Raw genomic sequence first — 23,011 nt, 5'->3', positions numbered from 1 at the left:
CAGTATTTTTTGTTGTATTTTTATACAAACCAACCGCACATCACAGCCAAAAACAGCGATTAAGAAAATGAACAGCTAACCCGTCTTTATTAAGTCGAGTCCAAACAAGCGTGTTATCATTTTAAAGTGAAATAAGAGCCCCCTCAGGCAGGCAGGCAGCGCCCCCCCCCCCCCTTACCTTTCTTTCCCTTCTACTTAACACAATTACAGGCCCGCGCCCACAACTATAATGACAGTATGATGGGATGGCGGGAGAGCACCAATAAAAGCCACCCTTTGACAGATTAACGGTCGTCTGCCAATCCTAAACTGTAATTAACAACGAGATGGGTGAGATTGGAACCTTGGAAAGAGAGATAAAGTGGGCTTTCGCCGTGAAATGCCGGAGCGCTGCGCTTTGGAAAATGGCTGCCGTCTCGACGTAGTTATTATATCGTCTGGAGGCAGCTAGTATGCTAAGATATACGTTCAGATACTTTACGTAGTTGTCTAAACCAGCGCTAAAACGTCTTTTTTTAGCTTGAACCGCTAACACGGCCAGTATATACAATGTTATAAACCAGCTTTCAGTTAGCATTGATGCTAGCTTGGACCGCTAACACGGCCGGTATATATAATGTTATAAACCAGCTTTCAGTTAGCATTGATGCTAGCTTGGACCGCTAACACGGCCGGTATATATAATGTTGTTATAAACCAGCTTTCAGTTAGCATGGATGCTAGCTTGGACCGCTAACACGGCCGGTATATATAATGTTATAAACCAGCTTTCAGTTAGCATTGATGCTAGCTTGGACCGCTAACACGGCCGGTATATATAATGTTATAAACCAGCTTTCAGTTAGCATGGATGCTAGCTTGGACCGCTAACACGGCCGGTATATATAATGTTGTTATAAACCAGCTTTCAGTTAGCATTGATGCTAGCTTGGACCGCTAACACGGCCGGTATATATAATGTTGTTATAAACCAGCTTTCAGTTAGCATTGATGCTAGCTTGGACCGCTAACACGGCCGGTATATATAATGTTGTTATAAACCAGCTTTCAGTTAGCATGGATGCTAGCTTGGACCGCTAACACGGCCGGTATATATAATGTTGTTATAAACCAGCTTTCAGTTAGCATTGATGCTAGCTTGGACCGCTAACACGGCCGGTATATATATATAATGTTGTTATGAACCAGCTTTCAGTTAGCATTGATGCTAGCTTGGACCGCTAACACGGCCGGTATATATAATGTTATAAACCAGCTTTCAGTTAGCATTGATGCTAGCTTGGACCGCTAACACGGCCGGTATATATAATGTTGTTATAAACCAGCTTTCAGTTAGCATTGATGCTAGCTTGGACCGCTAACACGGCCGGTATATATAATGTTGTTATAAACCAGGCATGTATATATATATATATATAATGTTGTTATAAACCAGCTTTCAGTTAGCATTGATGCTAGCTTGGACCGCTAACACGGCCGGTATATATAATGTTGTTATAAACCAGCTTTCAGTTAGCATGGATGCTAGCTTGCAGAATTAATGAGTGTATTTCATGCTATTAGCTTGGACTGCTAATCACTCTGCTGTTCAACATGGCCGACATAATAATAATAATAATAATCAATTGGCTTATTTTCTCTGATTGAATACACGATATAAAAGTAAAGTGAATATAAAAGTGACTATATGGATGTTATTTTGTATCTAATAATGATTTAAAAACGTATTTAGAAAATCATAACCAATTTTTCTATGCCATACACACCAAAATATCTCAATTTTAAAGAAGGAATAATTCGTTCATCATCCATTAACCGCGATAAACAATGCATTAATATCATTTTCGCCGTCAAATAATGTACAAGTTACAATTAATAGCAGTTTAACTGGATGCTACGCTAGCTTTCAGTTAGCATCGATGCTAGCTCGGACTGCTAACCACTCGGCTTTGCTTACGTAAAACATCTCTTCATATCTTAAACTTTGATTTGTGAATAGAGTAAAGTTAGCGGTTTTGCCCTCTTATCTGGATGCTACGTTAGCTTTCAGTTAGCATCGATGCTAGCTTGGACTGCTAACCACTCTGCTTTACGTACATAAAACATCCCTTCATATCTTAAACTTTGATTTGTGAATTGTATGTTTTTTTGCCGTCTTTTATCTGGCTGCTAAGCTAGCTTTCAGTTAGCATCGATGTTAGCTTGGCCTGCTAACCACATTTCTTCATATGTTAAACTTTGATTTGTGAATGTGTATGTTTTTTTTTTTACATAAGATGGCTTAAATAGAGTAAAGTTAGCAGTTTTGCCCTCTTTTATCTGGATGCTATGCTAGCTTTCAGTTAGCACCGATGCTAGCTTGGACTGCTAACCACTCGGCTTTACTTACATAAATCATCTCTTCATATATTAAACTTTGATTTGTGAATAGAGTAAAGTTAGCAGTTTTGCCCTCTTATCTGGATGCTACGCTAGCTTTCAGTTAGCATCGATGTTAGCTTGGCCTGCTTTGATTTGTGAATTTGTATGGGTGTTTTTTTTTTACTTAAGGTGGCTTAAATAGAGTGAAGTTAGCAGTTTAGTCCTCTTTTATCTGGATGCTACGCTAGCTTTTAGTTAGCATCGATGTTAGCTTGGCCTGCTTTGATTTGTGAATTTGTATGGGTGTTTTTTTTTTTACATAAGGTGGCTTAAATAGAGTGAAGTTAGCAGTTTAGCCCTCTATTATCTGGATGCTACGCTAGCTTTCAGTTAGCATCGATGTTAGCTTGGCCTGCTTTGATTTGTGAATTTGTATGGGTGTTTTTTTTTTACATAAGGTGGCTTAAATAGAGTGAAGTTAGCAGTTTAGCCCTCTTTTATCTGGATGCTACGCTAGCTTTCAGTTAGCATTGATGTTAGCTTGGACTGCTAATCACTCTGCTTTACTTACATTAAACATTTCTTCATATCTTGAACTTTGATTTGTGAATAGAGTAAAGTTAGCAGTTTTGCCCTCTTATCTGGATGCTACGCTAGCTTTCAGTTAGCATCGATGCTAGCTAGGTCTGCTAACCACTCAGCTTTTTTTAACATAAGGTGGCTTAGAGTGAAGTTAGCAGTTTTGCCCTCTTATCTGGATGCTACGCTAGCTTTCAGTTAGCATTGATGTTAGCTTGGACTGCTAATCACTCTGCTTTACTTACATAATACATCTCTTCATATCTTAAACTTTGAATTGTATGTTTTTATTTTACATAAGGTGGCTTAAATAGAGTAAAGTTAGCAGTTTTGCCCTCTTTTATCTGGATGCTATGCTAGCTTTCAGTTAGCATCGATGTTAGCTTGGCCTGCTTTGATTTGTGAATTTGTATGGGTGTTTTTTTTTACATAAGGTGGCTTAAATAGAGTGAAGTTAGCAGTTTAGCCCTCTTTTATCTGGATGCTATGCTAGCTTTCAGTTAGCATCAATGCCAGCTTGGCCTGCTAATCACTCTGCTTTACTTACATTAAACATTTCTTCATATCTTAAACTTTGATTTGTGAATAGAGTAAAGTTAGCAGTTTTGCCCTCTTATCTGGATGCTACGCTAGCTTTCAGTTAGCATCGATGCTAGCTTGGCCTGCTAACCACTCAGCTTTTTTTTAACACAAGGTGGCTTAAATAGAGTGAAGTTAGCAGTTTTGCCCCCATTTAATCTGGATGCTATGCTAGCTTTCAGTTAGCATCAATGCTAGCTTGGCCTGCTAACCACTCAGCTTTTTTTTAACACAAGGTGGCTTAAATAGAGTGAAGTTCGCAGTTTTGCCCCCATTTAATCTGGATGCTATGCTAGCTTTCAGTTAGCATCAATGCTAGCTTGGCCTGCTAACCACTCAGCTTTTTTTAACATAAGGTGGCTTAGAGTGAAGTTAGCAGTTTTGCCCTCTTATCTGGATGCTACGCTAGCTTTCAGTTAGCATTGATGTTAGCTTGGCCTGCTAACCACTCAGCTTTTTTTAACATAAGGTGGCTTAGAGTGAAGTTAGCAGTTTTGCCCTCTTATGTGGATGCTACGCTAGCTTTCAGTTAGCATCGATGTTAGCTTGGACTGCTAACCACTCTGCTTTACTTACATAATACATCTCTTCATATCTTAAACTTTGAATTGTATGTTTTTATTTTACACAAGATGGCTTAAATAGAGTAAAGTTAGCAGTTTTGCCCTCTTTTATCTGGATGCTATGCTAGCTTTCAGTTAGCATCGATGTTAGCTTGGCCTGCTTTGATTTGTGAATTTGTATGGGTGTTTTTTTTTACATAAGGTGGCTTAAATAGAGTGAAGCCCTCTTTTATCTGGATGCTACGCTAGCTTTCAGTTAGCATCGATGCTAACTTGGCCTGCTAATCACTCTGCTTTACTTACATAATACATCTCTTCATATCTTAAACTTTGAATTGTATGTTTTTATTTTACATAAGATGGCTTAAATAGAGCAAAGTTAGCAGTTTAGCCCTCTTTTATCTGGATGCTAAGCTAACTGGTAGTTAGCTGTCACTTTTAACTCCATTTTCTGATTTTCAAAACGCACACTTGAGGATTGTGTGTCTTTTTTTAGAGTGAATTAAAATGTGTCCACTTTGGTGAGGGAGTCAAATGGCTCTTATCCACAAAGTAACACTCCCACTCCCACTCCCACTCCACACACACACACACACACACATGCTTTGGTCGCCACCAGCCCCGCCTCCCGACTCTCCTTCTCGGTCTGTGTGGCTCAGTCAGAACTCCTCACGGTAATGATGGCGTTCCATCTCTCAGCGGGTCTGGAGTCCACTTCATCCGGTCTAAATCCACCACAAGGACTTTCTTTCATACGTCTTGTCGTCTTATAAGGTCGTTTTTTTAAAAAAAAATTTAATGTTTATGTGCGGGGGCACCGCCGTGGTCGTCGTGGTGTTGCAGCGTAACTGAACACTTATAGAGTCGGAACAGGAGGACTTTCTTTCGTGGGACGTCGGAGGTTTATTTGGATATGTGGCTCCGTTGGCCCCGCGGGTGTGGGAGCGGTCTGGGTTCCTTTTCGGCGGACTTCGGCGACATGGGCTGAAGCGTGCCGGTCGTTCTTGTTGTTTTCCAGAGGAATGGACAATGGAGTCTGATAGAAGAGTTTGTTGTTTTTGTACAAATTGTACGGATCGTTCTAGAAATGCTCGCTTGCTAGCTAGCTTAAGTACATAGAAGTCATATATTTGAAGTTAAAATTTGGCTTTTTTAACACTGGAATTTATTTAAAAAGTTGTCAGATAAAGAATTTAAAGCGTTAATTCTACTTTTTTGACGGTTTCTTGATGAGGTGTGTAATTGTCGGTTATCGTTGGCGTTGGCGGTGGGTGGTTTAGCCTAGCCTGATATCAGCCTGCTTTTAAATGTACTTCAAGTCTCTGACGCAAGCTTGGTTTTAGTTTAAAAAAAGTACCCCCCCCACACAAGGAGGACTTCCCCCCCCCCAATACAGTTGGACGATAACTCCGTGGACAATGCGTCTGTCTCGCCTCGCCTTGCTGCTCCTCCTCCGTCTCTCCGTGGCGTTGGTCAAGGGCATCAACACTTGTCAGTTCATCAACCTGGACGAGCAAAAATCCCGGCGCATCGAAGCGGTGCGCGGACAGATCCTGAGCAAGCTGCGGATCCAGAGCCCCCCCGCCGACGACGACAACGACGACGGCGACACGGTCCCGGCGAGCGGCACGGTGCCTCCGGAGGTCATGTTGCTGTACAACAGCACCCGGGAGCTGCTGAAGGAGCGCGGCGGCGGCGCCGGGGAGTCGGCGTGCGAGCGGGAGAGCAGCGAGGAGGACTACTACGCTAAGGAGGTGCAGAGGATCGACATGCTGGCCCCCACGCAAACAAGTGAGTCCTGTCATAATGGGGCGTTTTCGTTTGTAACCACGTGTTGCTAGGCAGAATTCGGAGACGAAAAAAAGAATAACTGCAAATTATATGATATGACGCCAGGGGCGTCACTAGGTTCTGAGGACAGGGGTTGGGGGGGGGGCTTATCCCCCCCCACAAAAAAAAAAAAATTAAATAAAAAAAAACAAATTTAAAAAATCAATAAAAAATATACAATTATTTAGGGGAGGTTAAAGAACATTAATCATTATTCTATTATTAATTAGCCTATTATTATTACTATCATTATTTTTCTTGTGATTATTACTACTACTACTAGTGGTAGTAGTAGTAGGCTAGTATTAGCCTGCTTATTGGCCTGCTTATTAGCCTGCATTTGCCCTATTATATAAAATTTGTCAGAGATTTTTGTAAAAAAAAAAAAAAAAAATCAATAAAAAATTAATTTAAAAAATCAATAAAAAAATATCTAATTATTTAGGAGGGCTTACGAACATTTTAGGGGGGCTGCTTTTGCCCTATTATATGAAATTTGTCAGATTTTTTTGTAAAAAAAAATCAATAAAAATTGTCAAATTATTTAGAAGGGCTTACGGACATTTTAGGGGCCTGCTTTTGCCCTATTATATAAAATTTGTCAGAGATTTTTTTTGTTAAAAAAAAAACAACAAATTTAAAAAAATCAATAAAAAATGTACAATTATTTAGGGAAGGTTAAAGTATTATTATATTATTAATTAGCCTATTATTATTACTATCATTATTTTTCTTGTGATTATTACTACTACTACTAGTGGTAGTAGCAGTAGGCTAGTATTAGCCTGCTTATTGGCTTGCTTATTAGCCCGCTTTTGCCCTATTATATAAAATTTGTCAGAGATTTTTGTAGAAAATTTTAAAAAAATCAATAAAAAATTAATTTAAAAAAAATCAATAAAAATTATCAAATTATTTAGAAGGGCTTACGAACATTTTAGGGGCCTGCTTTTGCCTTATTATATGAAATTTGTCAGAGATTTTTTTGTTAAAAAATTAAATTAAAAAACAAATTTAAAAAATATAAAAATATTTAGGGGAGGTTAAAGAACATGAAGTATTATTATATTATTAATTAGCTTATTATTATTACTATCATTATTTTTCTTGTGAATTATTATTATTATTATTTTTCTTACTACTACTACTAGTAGTAGTAGCAGTAGGCTAGTATTAGCCTGCTTATTGGTTTGCTTATTAGCCTGATTTTGACCAATTATATCAAATTTGTCAGAGATTTTTGTTGAAAAAAAACAATAAAAAATATCAAATTATTTAGGAGGGCTTACGTTAAAAAATTTGTTAAAAAATGTTTTTAAAAATCAATAAAAATATACAATTATTTAGGGGAGGTTAAAGAACATTAATCATTACTATATTATGAATTACCCTATTATTATTACTATCATCATTATTCTTCTTCTGATTATTACTACTATTGGTTTACTTATTAGCCTGATTTTTTTATACATATATTTAAATTTCATATAATAGGGCAAAAGCAGGCCCCTAAAATGTTCGTAAGCCCTCCTAAATCATTTGATATTTTTTATTGATTTTTTTTTTACAAAAATCTCTGACAAATTTGATATAATACGTTTTTTGTAAAATAAAAAAAAAATTAAATATCAATTTATTATATCAAATTATTTAGGAGGCCCCCTAAAATGTTCGTAAGCCCTCCTAAATCATTTTATATTTTTTATTGATTTTTTTTTTTACAAAAATCTCTGACCAATTTGATATAATACGTTTTTTGTAAAATAAAAAAAAAACAATAAAAAATATCAAATATTTTAGGAGGTCTTATGAACATTTTAGGGGGCCTGCTTTTGCCCTATTATATGAAATTTGTCAGATATTTTTTTTGTAAAAAAAAATAAAATAAAAAAAAAAAAACATCAATAAAAAATATCAAATTATTTAGGGGGACTTAAGAACATAAAAGAGACCCTAGTTCAATTCCACTCTCAGTCCATCTCTGTGTGATGTGGAGTTTGCATGGCGACTCCAAATTGTCCATAGGTATGAATGTGAGTGTGAATGGTTGTTTGCCTATATGTGCCCTGTGATTGGCTGGCTACCAGTGCAACACATCAGATAAACTATAAGCTTATTGAATTGTACTTATTGCTAAGATGGAAATGTTGCGTATTCTTCCTTATGTAGAAGTATAAGAAGGGAAGTAGCGGACTGAGCATGTGCTATCTCCAGACATCACGTCATGGATGCAGATGGTAGAAGCACAATTGAGATGCCACTAAATGTTAGGGTATGAATGAAGGGAACACACGTCGGCCAAGGAAGGACTTGACTTCTTACATAACGTTGCAGCGCGTCCTCCACTTACTTTAATCCCAACCTTCCATTTGTGTTCGATTCCCGCAGACGCGGTGCAGACGCTGCCGCTCAACCCGTATTACCGAAGCGTCCTGTTCGACGTCGGCGGCGTGGACTTGACAAACAGCACCCTGGTCAAAGCCGAGTTCAGGATCTTCCGAGCCCCCAACCCGCAGGCCCGGGCCTCCGAGCAAAGAGTGGAGATCTATCAGGTACGGGGTTACAGTCAGTCGTCCGTCCCCCATATTGTGGTTCCTTGTTTCACTCTGTCACGGTTTTTACAAAATTTTCCAAAATATATTCATAAATCATGTTGATCATTGGTTGAATACGACCTATTATTAATACAAAAATATGCATATTTATGCTAATTTTATGCTTTTTAAAAGACATTTTCTTTCAAAAATTATCCATGGGCAGTAACTGGCCCCAGGGACGCCCCATGGAGGCCCCAGGGACGCCCCATGGAGGCCCCATTGGACGCCCCATGGACGCCCAATGGAGGCTCCATTGGAGGCCCCATTGGACGCCCCATTGGAGGCCCCATGGACGCCTGATTGGAGGACCCATTGTTCGCCCCATTGGAGGACCCATTGGTCGCCCCATTGGAGGCCCCATTGGTTGCCCCATGGTCGCCCCATTGGACACCCCATTGGAGGCCCCATGGACGCCCCATTGGACGGCCCATTGGAGGCCCCATTGGAGGCCCCAATGGAGGCCCCATTGGAGGCCCCATGGACGCCCGATTGGAGGACCCATTGGAGGCCCCATGGACGCCCGATTGGAGGACCCATTGGTCGCCCCATGGGAGGACCCATTGGTCGCCCCATGGGAGGACCCATTGGTCGCCCCATTGGAGGCCCCATTGGTCGCCCCATGGTCGCCCCATTGGACACCCCATTGGAGGCCCCATGGACGCCCCATTGGAGGCCCCATGGACGCCCCATTGGAGGCCCCATGGACACCCACCCCATGGTCGCCCCATTGGAGGCCCCATGGTCGCCCCATTGATTTCCCCATCGGTCGCCCCATGGCCGCCCCATGGACGCCCCATGGTCGCCCCATTGGTCGCCCCATTGGTCGCCCCATTGATTTCCCCATCGGTCGCCCCATGGCCGCCCCATTGGTCGCCCCATTGGTCGCCCCATTGGTCGCCCCATGCCCGCCCAATTGGCCTGCCCATTGGCCTCCCCATGGTCGCTCCATGGTCGCCCCATGGACGCCCAATTGGACGCCCCATGGTCGCCCCATTGGACGCCCCATTGGACGCCCCATGGTCGCCCCATGGTCGCCCCATTGGACGCCCCATGGTCGCCCATGGTCGCCCCATGGTCCCCCCATGGTCGCCCATGGTCCCCCCATGGCCGCCCCATGGCCGCCCCATTGGTCGCCCCATGGTCCCCCCATGGTCGCCCCATGGTCCCCCCATGGTCTACTGTATTGAGCAATATCTGTGTCAATGTGTTTTAAATATGGGTGTTATTTCATGTCTAAAGGGCCCTAATCACGTTTAAAAAGACATATTTACATATAAGACATATTTACTAGATTGTTACCAGGCTTTTTATTCCATAACTATGGAAATATTCCCTTTCTATATAAGGAGTCCTACTTTGGGGGAATGGACTGGAACCAATGAAGTCCCCTCACGTGTAAAGTTGACACCAAAACCAAACATCATGAAATCAGCACTTAGCTTCCATTTGAAAAGAAAATAAAGTGAGATTATTGGGCTCGTCGGAATATGGCAACAATCTCTAGATGGACTGCGAGAATGACTTTGTGGCTCCGAGCAAATATTTCACACCTTCCACAGAAATCCCAGCGTTCCGAGTCACCATCATTTCCATCCCTCGTTCTTCTTTTCCCTCCTCTTTTTCTATTTTGACTTTATGACCTTCCACGCTTAGACTGTTATTTCGCTGCTATGCATAAATGAGCTCCTTCGCCGCAGTGGAAACGAGCACCCCGAGAAAGGGAGCGTCGACCTCTGCCAAGGCCAAACGCTTGACAAAACAATCCGGGACTTGAACCGGAATTGGATGCTTTCTTCCTTCCCACTTCTCCATACGGTTTTATGGGGAAGGGGGCACACCTGGTACTTTATTGATACGTAACATTTGAACATCCAAGTCTACGATAAATATACACGACCGCTCCAAAGTTTGGGATCACTTGGGAATGTTTTTGTCCAGTCTGAGATATGTTTTTTTTTTTTTGGTAGTCCAGTTCTTGGAAGTCCAGCATCCCTGAAGTGGCCGCTTCACTGTTGATACCGACACTGGTGATTGACGGCTACTATTTAGTGCAGCCTTCTTTTCCTTCTTTGAAAAAATAAATTAATTAAAAATAAAATGTAAAAAAAAAAAAATCTGTCATCTAAAACAATTGAAAATTGAAATAATTAAAAATAACAAAATAGAGAAAAAAATACATTTAAAGTGTCTTTTTCATTTGTCATCTAAAACAATTGAAAAATAAATACATTAAAAATAACAAAATAGAGAAAAAATACATTTAAAGTGTCTTTTTCATCGTAATCTAAAACAATTGAAAATAAATTTATTAAAAATAACAAAACAATTGAAAATAAATAAATTAAAAATAACAAAAAAGAGAAAAAATACATTTAAAGTGTCTTTTTCATCTGTCATCTCAAACAATTGAAAATAAATAAATTAAAAATAAAAGAGAAAAAATACATTTAAAGTGTCTTTTTCATCTCAAACAATTGAAAATAAATTAATTAAAAATAACATTTAAAATGTCTTATTCATCTGTCATCTCAAACAATTGAAAACAAATTAATTAAAAATAACATTAAAATGTCTTATTCGTCTGTCATCTAAAACAATTGAAAAATAAATTAATTAAAAATAACAAAATTGAGAAAAAATACATTTAATGTGTCTTTTTCATCTGTCATCTAAAACAATTGAAAATAAATTAATTAAAAATAACAAAATAGAGAAAAAAACATTATAATGTCTTATTCATATGTCATCTCAAACAATTGAAAACAAATTAATTAAAAATAACATTAAAATGTCTTATTCATCTGTCATCTAAAACAATTGAAAAATAAATTAATTAAAAATAACAAAACTGAGAAAAAAATACATTTAAAGTGTCTTTTTCATCTGTCATCTAAAACAATTGAAAATAAATAAATTAAAAATAACAAAATAGAGAAAAAATACATTTAAAGTGTCTTTTTCATCTGTCATCTAAAACAATTGAAAAATAAATTAATTAAAAATAACAAAATTGAGAAAAAATACATTTAAAGTGTCTTTTTCATCTGTCATCTAAAACAATTGAAAATAAATTAATTAAAATTAACAAAATAGAGAAAAAAATACATTTAAAGTGTCTTTTTCATCTGTCATCTAAAACAATTGAAAATAAATTAATTAAAAATAACAAAATAGAGAAAAAAATACATTTAAAGTGTCTTTTACATGTTTATTATTTCCAGGCTTTTGCAGGCCACATGATATGGCCGCCCAAAGATTCTCATTAATTTTCATCATTTGGGAAATGGATAAAAATGTTTGTGAAATGGAAATTTTTTTTGTGAAATGCATGAAAATTTGGTTTTCTTTGGAAAAATAAGAAATTTGCAAGTGATCCCAAACCTTTGGAGCGGTAGTGTACGTATTAAATCCAGCATTTTGCTTTGGAATATTTGAAGTACATCACATAATATGTCACAGAAAGTATTATTTGGAAGCTTTTTGTAAAATATAACGTGGCAAATATCACAGAATATAAAAATAACCCACTTCAGCTTTTTAGTTTGGTGACAAAGTCAGCAGCTCTTTGTTACCAGCAAGGTGTACTGTATGAGGGCGCATGCGCCGAACAGCTAGTTGAGCTTTTGGTACAACTAGCACACAAAATATGGCTGTTATTGGAGCCATTTTTAATTTTATTGATTTATCTTTATGACGTCATAGTTCCCTATTATGTTGCCGGATCATTATGCTACACCGCTACTGTTTTTTTTTTTGTCTTAACGTCCATTTTGTCTTTGTTGACGTCAGCTGCTGAAGCCGGATGAGGACAGCACGTCCACTCAGCGTTACATAGACTCCCGCACCGTCCAGACCCGGGCCAGGGGGTCCTGGCTGTCTGTGGACGTCACAGAAACTGTCAAGGACTGGGTGGCAGAGCCAGGTCGGCGTCACACCATCTTCATATTCCATGTTCTTATGCATACTGAATGTCTCTCTCTCTCTTTCTCTCTTTCTCTTTCTCTCTCGCTCGTCCCGCCAGAGAACAATCTGGGCTTGAAGCTGGGCGTCCATTGTCCTTGCTGCACCTTCGTCCCCGCCACCAACAACATCCTCCCCAACAAGAGCGAGGAACTGGAGGCGCTCTTTGCTGGTTTGTTTACGTTTTTTTTTCATTAACGCACAATCAAAATGGCGTCACGATGATATTCATTTAACGTTGTAATACTGTAAACGTAATACTGGACCCCCTCGTATTGCAGTAATTAGTACTTCATTATATATGTAGTATTGTAGCTGCTGGGGAGGCCGCCTTTATTTGTGCAGGGCATTTTTGAAAATAATACAGTCTCCGTCTTTTATTGATAAATTAGAATTTTCACAAAATAGGATTTAATGTTAATAAATGTAATATTTTCATAGTTAGAGCAAAGAAAACCTGCTTACAAACTTTTTAAATACACGTTTTAATATCATTAGAGAACTAGAGACATTCTGTCATCTAAAACAATTAAAAATACATTTATTAAAAATAACAAAATAGAGAAAAAAATTCTTCTTTTTCATCTGTCATCTAAAACAATTGATAATAAATTAATTAAAAATAACAAAATAGAGAAAAAAATACATTTAAAGTGTCTTTTTCATCTGTCATCTAAAACAATTGAAAATAAATTAATTAAAAATAACAAATTAGAGAAAAAAAATAATCTTCTTATCTGCCATATAAAACAATTGAAAATAAATTAATTAAAAATACATTTAAAGTGTCTTTCATCTGCAATCTAAAAGAATTGAAAATAAATTAATTAAAAATAACAAAATAGAGAAAAAAATACATTTAAAGTGTCTTTCATCTGCAATCTAAAATAATTGAAAATAAATTAATTAAAAATAACAAAATAGACAAAAAAATCATCCTTTTCATTTGCCATCTAAAACAATTGAAAATAAATTAATTAAAAATAACAAAATAGAGAAAAAAAATACATTTAAAGTGTCTTTTTCATCTGTCATCTAAAAGCAATAGAAAATAAATTAATTAAAAATAACAAAATAGACAAAAAACTCATCTTTTTCATTTGCCAATTAATTAAAAACAACAAAATAGAGAAAAAAATACATTTAAAGTGTCTTTTTCATCTGTCATCTAAAACAATTGAAAATAAATTAATTAAAAATAACAAAATAGACAAAAAAACTCATCTTTTTCATCTGCCATCTAAAACAATTGAAAATAAATTAATTAAAAATAACAAAATAGAGAAAAAAATACATTTAAAGTGTCTTTTTCATCTGTCATCAAAAACAATTGAAAATAAATTAATTAAAAATAACAAAATAGAGAAAAAAATACATTTAAAGTGTCTTTTTCATCTGTCATCTAAAACAATTGAAAATAAATTAATTAAAAATAACAAAATCAACAAAAAAAATCATCTTTTTCATCTGCCATCTAAAACAATTGAAAATGAATTATTAAAAATAACAAAATAGAGGAAAAAATACATTTAAAGTGTCTTTTTCATCTGTCATCTAAAACAATTGAAAATAAATTAATTAAAAATAACAAAATAGACAAAAAAATTCATCTTTTTCATCTGCCATCTAAAACAATTGAAAATAAATTAATTAAAAATAACAAAATAGAGAAAAAAATACATTTAAAGTGTCTTTTTCATCTGTCATCTAAAACAATTGAAAATACATTAATGAAAAACAACAAAAAAATAAAAAAAATAAAAATAAATAAAAATAACAAAATAGAGAAATAAAAACGCTATACATTCAAATATAACCAACATGTGTAGCTAAACTTTGCCAAACTGCTATCATTAGCTATCATTAGCTGCATGTGTTACGTGGGGGGGCGTGTCTAGCGTACTCAAAGCAGGAAGAGGACGTAACAGGATCCAGTTAGCATATTTCTAATGTATCATATTTCCGTACGTTTCCCTCGTTGAAGGCAAACCTGCGTGTTAGAGACGGTGCAGGTGTACTTAATGTTGTGGCCTGAGTGTAAATCCGCTCGGAATGCGGCAGTCACATGACCCCCGCCGTGTTAAAATAACGGCCACACTGTTCCCCGACACAGTGCCGTACTTATTCTAGCATCGACTTAGTCCAAATTTACACTCGGGCTAAATGTCAACAAGAAATATCAATGTTTGATTGGGCGCTTAGACAAGCAGGAAGTTGTTTTTTTTTAGCCCCGCCCCCTCACAGTGGATGAACGGCGACTGAATGTGAGAGTAAACATGTCATATGTTGCAGGTTGTGTTACTTATTAGCATGATAGCATGTTAGCATGATGCTAACAGTTGTTAGCCGCCATATTTGACACCAGTTGTGTTTGTCGTTTTTTTTTTTTTTTTTTTTTTTTTTTTTTTTAGGCGTGGACGACGAGCAGCTTCGCCGCATCAAAATGCAAAGCCAGGTCAAAGGTCAGGCGGATTCCAGCACCAAGACGCCGCACCTCATCCTCACCCTGCTGCCCAGCGACAGGGTGGACAACCCGGCCAAGAGGAACCGCAAGAAAAGGGCGGCGGCCACCGACGCCGCCACCTGCTCCCGGTAGGACGCCATGTCATCACGACTCGACTTTTTGCCGACTATGATTGTGCGGCTAAGCTAACAATAGCGTGTCGGTGTTTAGACTGCTATTTAGTCTGGCATGGGGGGCGGACGGGGACCGAGGACTCACTTGTCTCTCTCTCTCTCTCGTCCAGCGGCTCGGAATCGGGCTGCTGCCTGCGTTCGCTCTACATCGACTTCCGACGAGACCTCAACTGGAAGTGGATCCACGAGCCCAAAGGCTACAAGGCCAACTTCTGTGCCGGCAACTGTCCGTACCTCTGGAGCGCCAACAACCACTACAACATGGTGGGTTTCACACCGTCCGCCACACGTCCTCTATGTCACGTATTGATCACCAAACAATTGGAAGTATTACTCAACGGCAACGCAAAATTTACTATGAGTTATTGTTTATGGTAATGGTAATGGTTTAATTCCATTTGAACATGCATCAGATTCCAATTGAATGCATCCCATAATCAGTTCCCAGTTCCACATGTCCAAAAGGAGTAGGAAGAAGCAAAGCTTATTAAATCCTACTCCTCCATCTGGTACTTTTACAATCACTAACTGTTACATTTGTTCACTTCCTGCTTTCCTAATATCATTTAAGGTTTTTAAATTATTTTTTTTATTTGAATTTTTACAATCAGTAACTGTTACATTTGTTCACTTCCTGCTTTCCTAATATCATTTAAGGTTTTTAAATTATTTTTTTTATTTGAATTTTTACAATCAGTAACTGTTAAATGATATTGGAAAAACAGGAAGTGAACAAATGTAACAATTACTGATTGTAAATATTGAAATTAAAATAAAACAATTAATTTAAAAAAACTTAAATTATATTAGGAAAGCAGGAAGTGAATAAATGTAAGAGTTACTGATTGTAAAAATTAAAATTAAAATAAAACAATTAATTAAAAAAATGAAATTATATTAGGAAAGCAGGAAGTGAACAAAGGTAACAGTTACTGATTATAAAAATTAAATGATATTAGGAAAACAGGTAGTAAACAAATGTAAGAGTTACTGATTGTAAAAATTAAAATAAAACAATTAATTTAAAAAAAATGAAATTATATTAGGAAAGCAGGAAGTGAACAAATGTAATTTTTTTAAATTTTTTACAAACAGTAACTGTTACATTTGTTCACTTCCTGCTTTCCTAATATAATTTAAGTTTTTTTAAATTAATTGTTTTATTTTAATTTTTACAATCAGTCACTCTTACATTTGTTCACTTCCTGCTTTCTTAATAGAATTACATTTTTTTTATTTTAATTTTCACAATCAGTAACTGCCGTTTGTAGCCGTTTGAAGATGAACTATATCAGCAAGTTGAAGTATTTGTCATTTTACAAATCAGGAGTTAGTATGGAGTTAGTATGTTCTCTGCAGGGAGATAGTTTAGGGAGAAAAAAGTGAATCCAAAAAGTGATTTTGCAGGATTGTTGTCATTCAGTCACAATGAAGCCATTTTTGTTTTACTTTATACAATCTGCACACTGACTACTTTAAAGTGTAACCTTTGACCCCTGAGAAGCTGTCAAATGTCCTAAAAAAAAAATGATTGCGGTTAAAAATAAACAAACCTTTTTTTTTTTTTCTTTTTTTTTTGTGTGTCAGATTCTGCCGCTGTACAACAAACTCAACCCGGAAGCCTCGGCCTCGCCCTGCTGCGTCCCCCAGGACCTGGAGCCCCTCACCATCATGTACTTCATCGGGCGCTCGCCCCGCGTGGAGCAGCTCTCCAACATGGTGGTGAAATCCTGCAAGTGCCGCTGACGGGGGGGGGGGGGGTTGGGTGGGACTTCCTGTCTCTCGGTCTGGACGCTGTAAATAAATCCACATACCCGAACCTCATCGGTGTGCGTTACGTGATGTTACGTTACGTTACGTGATGTTACGTGATGTTTACCTTGGACTGTTGCTGAGATGAAGAAAGAGGAGCTTGTGTTCCACGCTGCCAGCCAGATCCTTGTGGTCCCCCCTCCGAAAGTCCGCCCGCCCGCCTGCCCGCTCGCTCGGCGTAAACAGGATGTGAAAGGTTTCCAGACACCGGGCCGGGGCCGGGACGCTCACCAAAGCCTTCCATTTAAAAAAAACGGGTCTCCACCTTCTGGCATTTGTGGCGGGAGGAGTGACGTCGGCATGCATGCATGCATGCTAGGACTTTTTTTTTTTTTTTTTTTTAATTTGTTATCGTGTCAAAATGTCCACTCATCGTTTTTTTTTTTTTTTTTGTCTTCTGGTTCAACGTTGGAGAAAAAAACTCTCAATTCTGGAAATAAAAGAAAAACATCCACAGGGTTCATTTTTAAATATAGACTCTGGTATGCTAGTGGTTTCACTTCCTGTGTGTGTGTGTGTGTGTGTGTGTGTGTGGTGAGGTCATACGTGATGCGACTGAAACGGCTGCTCCGGCGTCCAGTCATGGAAGTATGAAGTCGGTGGTCAAGCTGCGTTTTGGGAAGAGTTATGCAACAGGAAAACACTGCTGTCCATTAAATAGACATATCCGCTTCACTTAACCTCACCACTAAAAATATAAAAATACGCCTTCAGCAGACGCCTCCTGTCATTCAATGGATCTTTGATTTGGGTTTTTTTTTTTTTTTTTACAGTGATGATAATAATAAAGTACCACCTTTGACCTACTCACTTGTCTTTTGTTGTTTCATAATTAGAAATAGGATTACATTTAAAATCATAAGACACTTTTTTACACATAAAAGGCCGTAAAAAAAACGTAAGGGGTTAGTATGTCGTTTTTTTCAGTTTTTTCAACTTGCTCAAAATGCACTTTTCTGTTAAAATAAACACGGGAAACCTCACACACACTCAACAGGGGCCCCAGAAGCATCCAAAAATGGCATAAAATGCCAAAATTCTAGGGCGTCAATTTTTGAAAAAAACGTAAGGGGTTAGTATGTCGTTTTTTTCATTTTTTTCAACTTGCTCAAAATGCACTTTTCTGTTAAAATAAACACGGGAAACCTCACACACGCTCAACAGGGGCCCCAGAAGCATCCAAAAATGGCATAAACTGACAAAATTTTCGGGCGTCAATTTTTGAAAAAAACGTAAGGGGTTAGTATGTCGTTTTTTTCATTTTTTTCAACTTGCTCAAAATGCACTTTTCTGTTAAAATAAACACGGGAAACCTCACACACACTCAACAGGGGCCCCAGGAGCCTCCAAAAATGGCATAAAACGCCAAAAATCTTGGGCGTCAATTTTTGAAAAAAAACGTAAGGGGTTATGTCGTTTTTTTCATTTTTTTCAACTTGCTCAAAATGCACTTTTCTGTTAAAATAAACACGGGAAACCTCACACACGCTCAACAGGGGCCCCAGAAGCATCCAAAAATGGCATAAACTGACAAAATTTTCGGGCGTCAATTTTTGAAAAAAACGTAAGGGGTTAGTATGTCGTTTTTTTTCATTTTTTTCAACTTGCTCAAAATGCACTTTTCTGTTAAAATAAACACGGGAAACCTCACACACACTCAACAGGGGCCCCAGAAGCATCCAAAAATGGCATAAAATGACAAAATTTTAGGGCGTCAATTTTTGAAAAAAACGTAAGGGGTTAGTATGTCGTTTTTTTCAGTTTTTCAACTTGCTCAAAATGCACTTTTCTGTTAAAATAAACACGGGAAACCTCACACACGCTCAACAGGGGCCCGAAAAGCATCCAAAAATGGCATAAAATGCCAAAATTTTAAGGCGTCAATTTTTGAAAAAAACGTAAGGGGTTAATATGTCGTTTTTTTCATTTTTTTCAACTTGCTAAAAATGCACTTTTTTGTTAAAATAAACACGGGAAACCTCACACACACTCAACAGGTGCCCCAGAAGCATCCAAAAATGGCATAAAATGCCAAAAATCTTGGGCGTCAATTTTTGAAAAAAAACGTAAGGGGTTAGTATGTCGTTTTTTTCAGTTTTTCAACTTGCTCAAAATGCACTTTTCTGTTAAAATAAACACGGGAAACCTCACACACGCTCAACAGGGGCCCGAAAAGCATCCAAAAATGGCATAAAATGCCAGTTTTTGATTTGGTCATTTTTGACAAAAAACGTAAGGGGTTAATATGTCGTTTTTTTCATTTTTTTCAACTTGCTAAAAATGCACTTTTTTGTTAAAATAAACACGGGAAACCTCACACACACTCAACAGGGGCCCGAAAAGCATCCAAAAATGGCATAAAATGCCAAAATTTTAGGGTGTCAATTTTTGAAAAAAACGTAAGGGGTTAGTATGTCGTTTTTTTCAGTTTTTTCAACTTGCTAAAAATGCACTTTTCTGTTAAAATAAACACGGGAAACCTCACACACGCTCAACAGGGGCCCCAGAAGCATCCAAAAATGGCATAAAATGCCCAAATTTTAGGGCGTCAATTTTTGAAAAAAACGTAAGGGGTTAGTATGTCGTTTTTTTCATTTTTTTCAACTTGCTCAAAATGCACTTTTCTGTTAAAATAAACACGGGAAACCTCACACACACTTAACAGGGGCCCGAAAAGCATCCAAAAATGTCATAAAATGCCAAAATTTTAAGGCGTCAATTTTTGAAAAAAACGTAAGGGGTTAGTATGTCGTTTTTTTCATTTTTTTCGACTTGCTGAAAATGCACTCTTCTGTTAAAATAAACACGGGAAACCTCACACACGCTCAACAGGGGCCCCAGAAGCATCCAAAAATGGCATAAACTGACAAAATTTTAGGGCGTCAATTTTTGAAAAAAACGTAAGGGGTTAGTATGTCGTTTTTTTCATTTTTTTCAACTTGCTCAAAATGCACTTTTCTGTTAAAATAAACACGGGAAACCTCACACACGCTCAACAGGGGCCCCAGAAGCATCCAAAAATGGCATAAACTGACAAAATTTTAGTGCGTCAATTTTTGAAAAAAACGTAAGGGGTTAGTATGTCGTTTTTTTCATTTTTTTCAACTTGCTCAAAATGCACTTTTCTGTTAAAATAAACACGGGAAACCTCACACACGCTCAACAGGGGCCCCAGAAGCATCCAAAAATGGCATAAACTGACAAAATTTTAGGGCGTTAATTTTTGAAAAAAACGTAAGGGGTTAGTATGTCGTTTTTTTCATTTTTTTCAACTTGCTCAAAATGCACTTTTCTGTTAAAATAAACACGGGAAACCTCACACACACTCAACAGGGGCCCCAGAAGCATCCAAAAATGGCATAAACTGACAAAATTTTAGGGCGTCAATTTTTGAAAAAAACGTAAGGGGTTAGTATGTCGTTTTTTTCATTTTTTTCAACTTGCTCAAAATGCACTTTTCTGTTAAAATAAACACGGGAAACCTCACACACACTCAACAGGGGCCCCAGAAGCATCCAAAAATGTCATAAAATGCCAAAATTTTAAGGCGTCAATTTTTGAAAAAAACGTAAGGGGTTAGTATGTCGTTTTTTTCATTTTTTTCAACTTGCCCAAAATGCACTTTTCTGTTAAAATAAACACGGGAAACCTCACACACACTCAACAGGGGCCCGAAAAGCATCCAAAAATGGCATAAAATGCCAAAATTTTAAGGCGTCAATTTTTGAAAAAAACGTAAGGGGTTAGTATGTCGTTTTTTTCATTTTTTTCAACTTGCTCAAAATGCACTTTTCTGTTAAAATAAACACGGGAAACCTCACACACGCTCAACAGGGGCCCCAGAAGCATCCAAAAATGGCATAAAATGCCAGTTTTTGATTTGTTCATTTTTGACAAAAAACGTAAGGGGTTAGTATGTCGTTTTTTTTCATTTTTTTCAACTTGCTGAAAATGCACTTTTCTGTTAAAATAAACACGGGAAACCTCACACACGCTCAACAGGGGCCCCAGAAGCATCCAAAAATGGCATAAACTGACAAAATTTTAGGGCGTCAATTTTTGAAAAAAACGTAAGGGGTTAGTATGTCGTTTTTTTCATTTTTTTCAACTTGCTCAAAATGCACTTTTCTGTTAAAATAAACACGGGAAACCTCACACACGCTCAACAGGGGCCCCAGAAGCATCCAAAAATGGCATAAACTGACAAAATTTTAGGGCGTCAATTTTTGAAAAAAACGTAAGGGGTTAGTATGTCGTTTTTTTCATTTTTTTCAACTTGCTCAAAATGCACTTTTCTGTTAAAATAAACACGGGAAACCTCACACACGCTCAACAGGGGCCCCAGAAGCCTCCAAATATGGCATAAAATGACAGTTTTTAAATTGGTCAATTTTGAAAAAAACGTAAGGGGTTAGTATGTCGTTTTTTTCATTTTTTTCAACTTGCCCAAAATGCACTTTTCTGTTAAAATAAACACGGGAAACCTCACACACACTCAACAGGGGCCCCAGAAGCATCCAAAAATGGCATAAACTGACAAAATTTTAGGGCGTCAATTTTTGAAAAAAACGTAAGGGGTTAGTATGTCGTTTTTTTCATTTTTTTCAACTTGCTGAAAATGCACTTTTCTGTTAAAATAAACACGGGAAACCTCACACACGCTCAACAGGGGCCCCAGAAGCATCCAAAAATGGCATAAACTGACAAAATTTTAGGGCGTCAATTTTTGAAAAAAACGTAAGGGGTTAGTATGTCGTTTTTTTCATTTTTTTCAACTTGCTCAAAATGCACTTTTCTGTTAAAATAAACACGGGAAACCTCACACACGCTCAACAGGGGCCCCAGAAGCCTCCAAATATGGCATAAAATGACAGTTTTTAAATTGGTCAATTTTGAAAAAAACGTAAGGGGTTAGTATGTCGTTTTTTTCATTTTTTTCAACTTGCTCAAAATGCACTTTTCTGTTAAAATAAACACGGGAAACCTCACACACACTCAACAGGGGCCCCAGAAGCATCCAAAAATGGCATAAAATGACAAAATTTTAGGGCGTCAATTTTTGAAAAAAACGTAAGGGGTTAGTATGTCGTTTTTTTCATTTTTTTCAACTTGCTCAAAATGCACTTTTCTGTTAAAATAAACACGGGAAACCTCACACACACTTAACAGGGGCCCGAAAAGCATCCAAAAATGTCATAAAATGCCAAAATTTTAAGGCGTCAATTTTTGAAAAAAACGTAAGGGGTTAGTATGTCGTTTTTTTCATTTTTTTCAACTTGCTCAAAATGCACTTTTCTGTTAAAATAAACACGGGAAACCTCACACACGCTCAACAGGGGCCCCAGAAGCATCCAAAAATGGCATAAACTGACAAAATTTTAGTGCGTCAATTTTTGAAAAAAACGTAAGGGGTTAGTATGTCGTTTTTTTCATTTTTTTCAACTTGCTCAAAATGCACTTTTCTGTTAAAATAAACACGGGAAACCTCACACACGCTCAACAGGGGCCCCAGAAGCATCCAAAAATGGCATAAACTGACAAAATTTTAGGGCGTCAATTTTTGAAAAAAACGTAAGGGGTTAGTATGTCGTTTTTTTTCATTTTTTTCAACTTGCTGAAAATGCACTTTTCTGTTAAAATAAACACGGGAAACCTCACACACGCTCAACAGGGGCCCCAGAAGCATCCAAAAATGGCATAAACTGACAAAATTTTAGGGCGTCAATTTTTGAAAAAAACGTAAGGGGTTAGTATGTCGTTTTTTTCATTTTTTTCAACTTGCTGAAAATGCACTTTTCTGTTAAAATAAACACGGGAAACCTCACACACGCTCAACAGGGGCCCCAGAAGCATCCAAAAATGGCATAAACTGACAAAATTTTAGGGCGTCAATTTTTGAAAAAAACGTAAGGGGTTAGTATGTCGTTTTTTTCATTTTTTTCAACTTGCTCAAAATGCACTTTTCTGTTAAAATAAACACGGGAAACCTCACACACGCTCAACAGGGGCCCCAGAAGCATCCAAAAATGGCATAAACTGACAAAATTTTAGGGCGTCAATTTTTGAAAAAAACGTAAGGGGTTAGTATGTCGT

General features: G+C 37.4%; 1 protein-coding gene across 1 annotated transcript; it reads left to right on the top strand.

Annotated features, from left to right (window-relative positions):
* The first annotated feature begins 1,012 nt into the window (after positions 1–1,012).
* tgfb5 (transforming growth factor, beta 5) lies at positions 1,013–16,861 on the top strand. Its single transcript, XM_058060048.1, has 7 exons — positions 1,013–5,873; positions 8,301–8,464; positions 12,299–12,431; positions 12,531–12,641; positions 14,881–15,061; positions 15,217–15,370; positions 16,694–16,861. Exons 1-7 carry the CDS (start codon positions 5,501–5,503, stop codon positions 16,850–16,852), a joined length of 1,275 nt encoding a protein of 424 aa, XP_057916031.1. The 5' UTR covers positions 1,013–5,500; the 3' UTR covers positions 16,853–16,861.
* The last annotated feature ends 6,150 nt before the right edge of the window (positions 16,862–23,011 follow it).

Source organism: Doryrhamphus excisus, chromosome 2 (assembly GCF_030265055.1).
Source record: "Doryrhamphus excisus isolate RoL2022-K1 chromosome 2, RoL_Dexc_1.0, whole genome shotgun sequence".
NCBI classification, from domain to species: Eukaryota; Metazoa; Chordata; class Actinopteri; order Syngnathiformes; family Syngnathidae; genus Doryrhamphus; species Doryrhamphus excisus.
Note: the sequence above shows the minus strand (reverse complement) of the source record. Positions and strands in the feature narration are given on the sequence as shown.

What these genes read in the sequence shown, in the direction of transcription:
- tgfb5 (XM_058060048.1), top strand. Translation starts at nt 5,501, where the DNA reads ATGCGTCTGTCTCGCCTCGCCTTGCTGCTCCTCCTCCGTCTCTCCGTG. An exon ending in ACTGGAGGCGCTCTTTGCTG is followed by an intron (nt 12,642 to 14,880) that starts GTTTGTTTACGT and finishes TTTTTTTTTTAG; the next exon opens with GCGTGGACGACGAGCAGCTT. An exon ending in GACGCCGCCACCTGCTCCCG is followed by an intron (nt 15,062 to 15,216) that starts GTAGGACGCCAT and finishes TCTCTCGTCCAG; the next exon opens with CGGCTCGGAATCGGGCTGCT.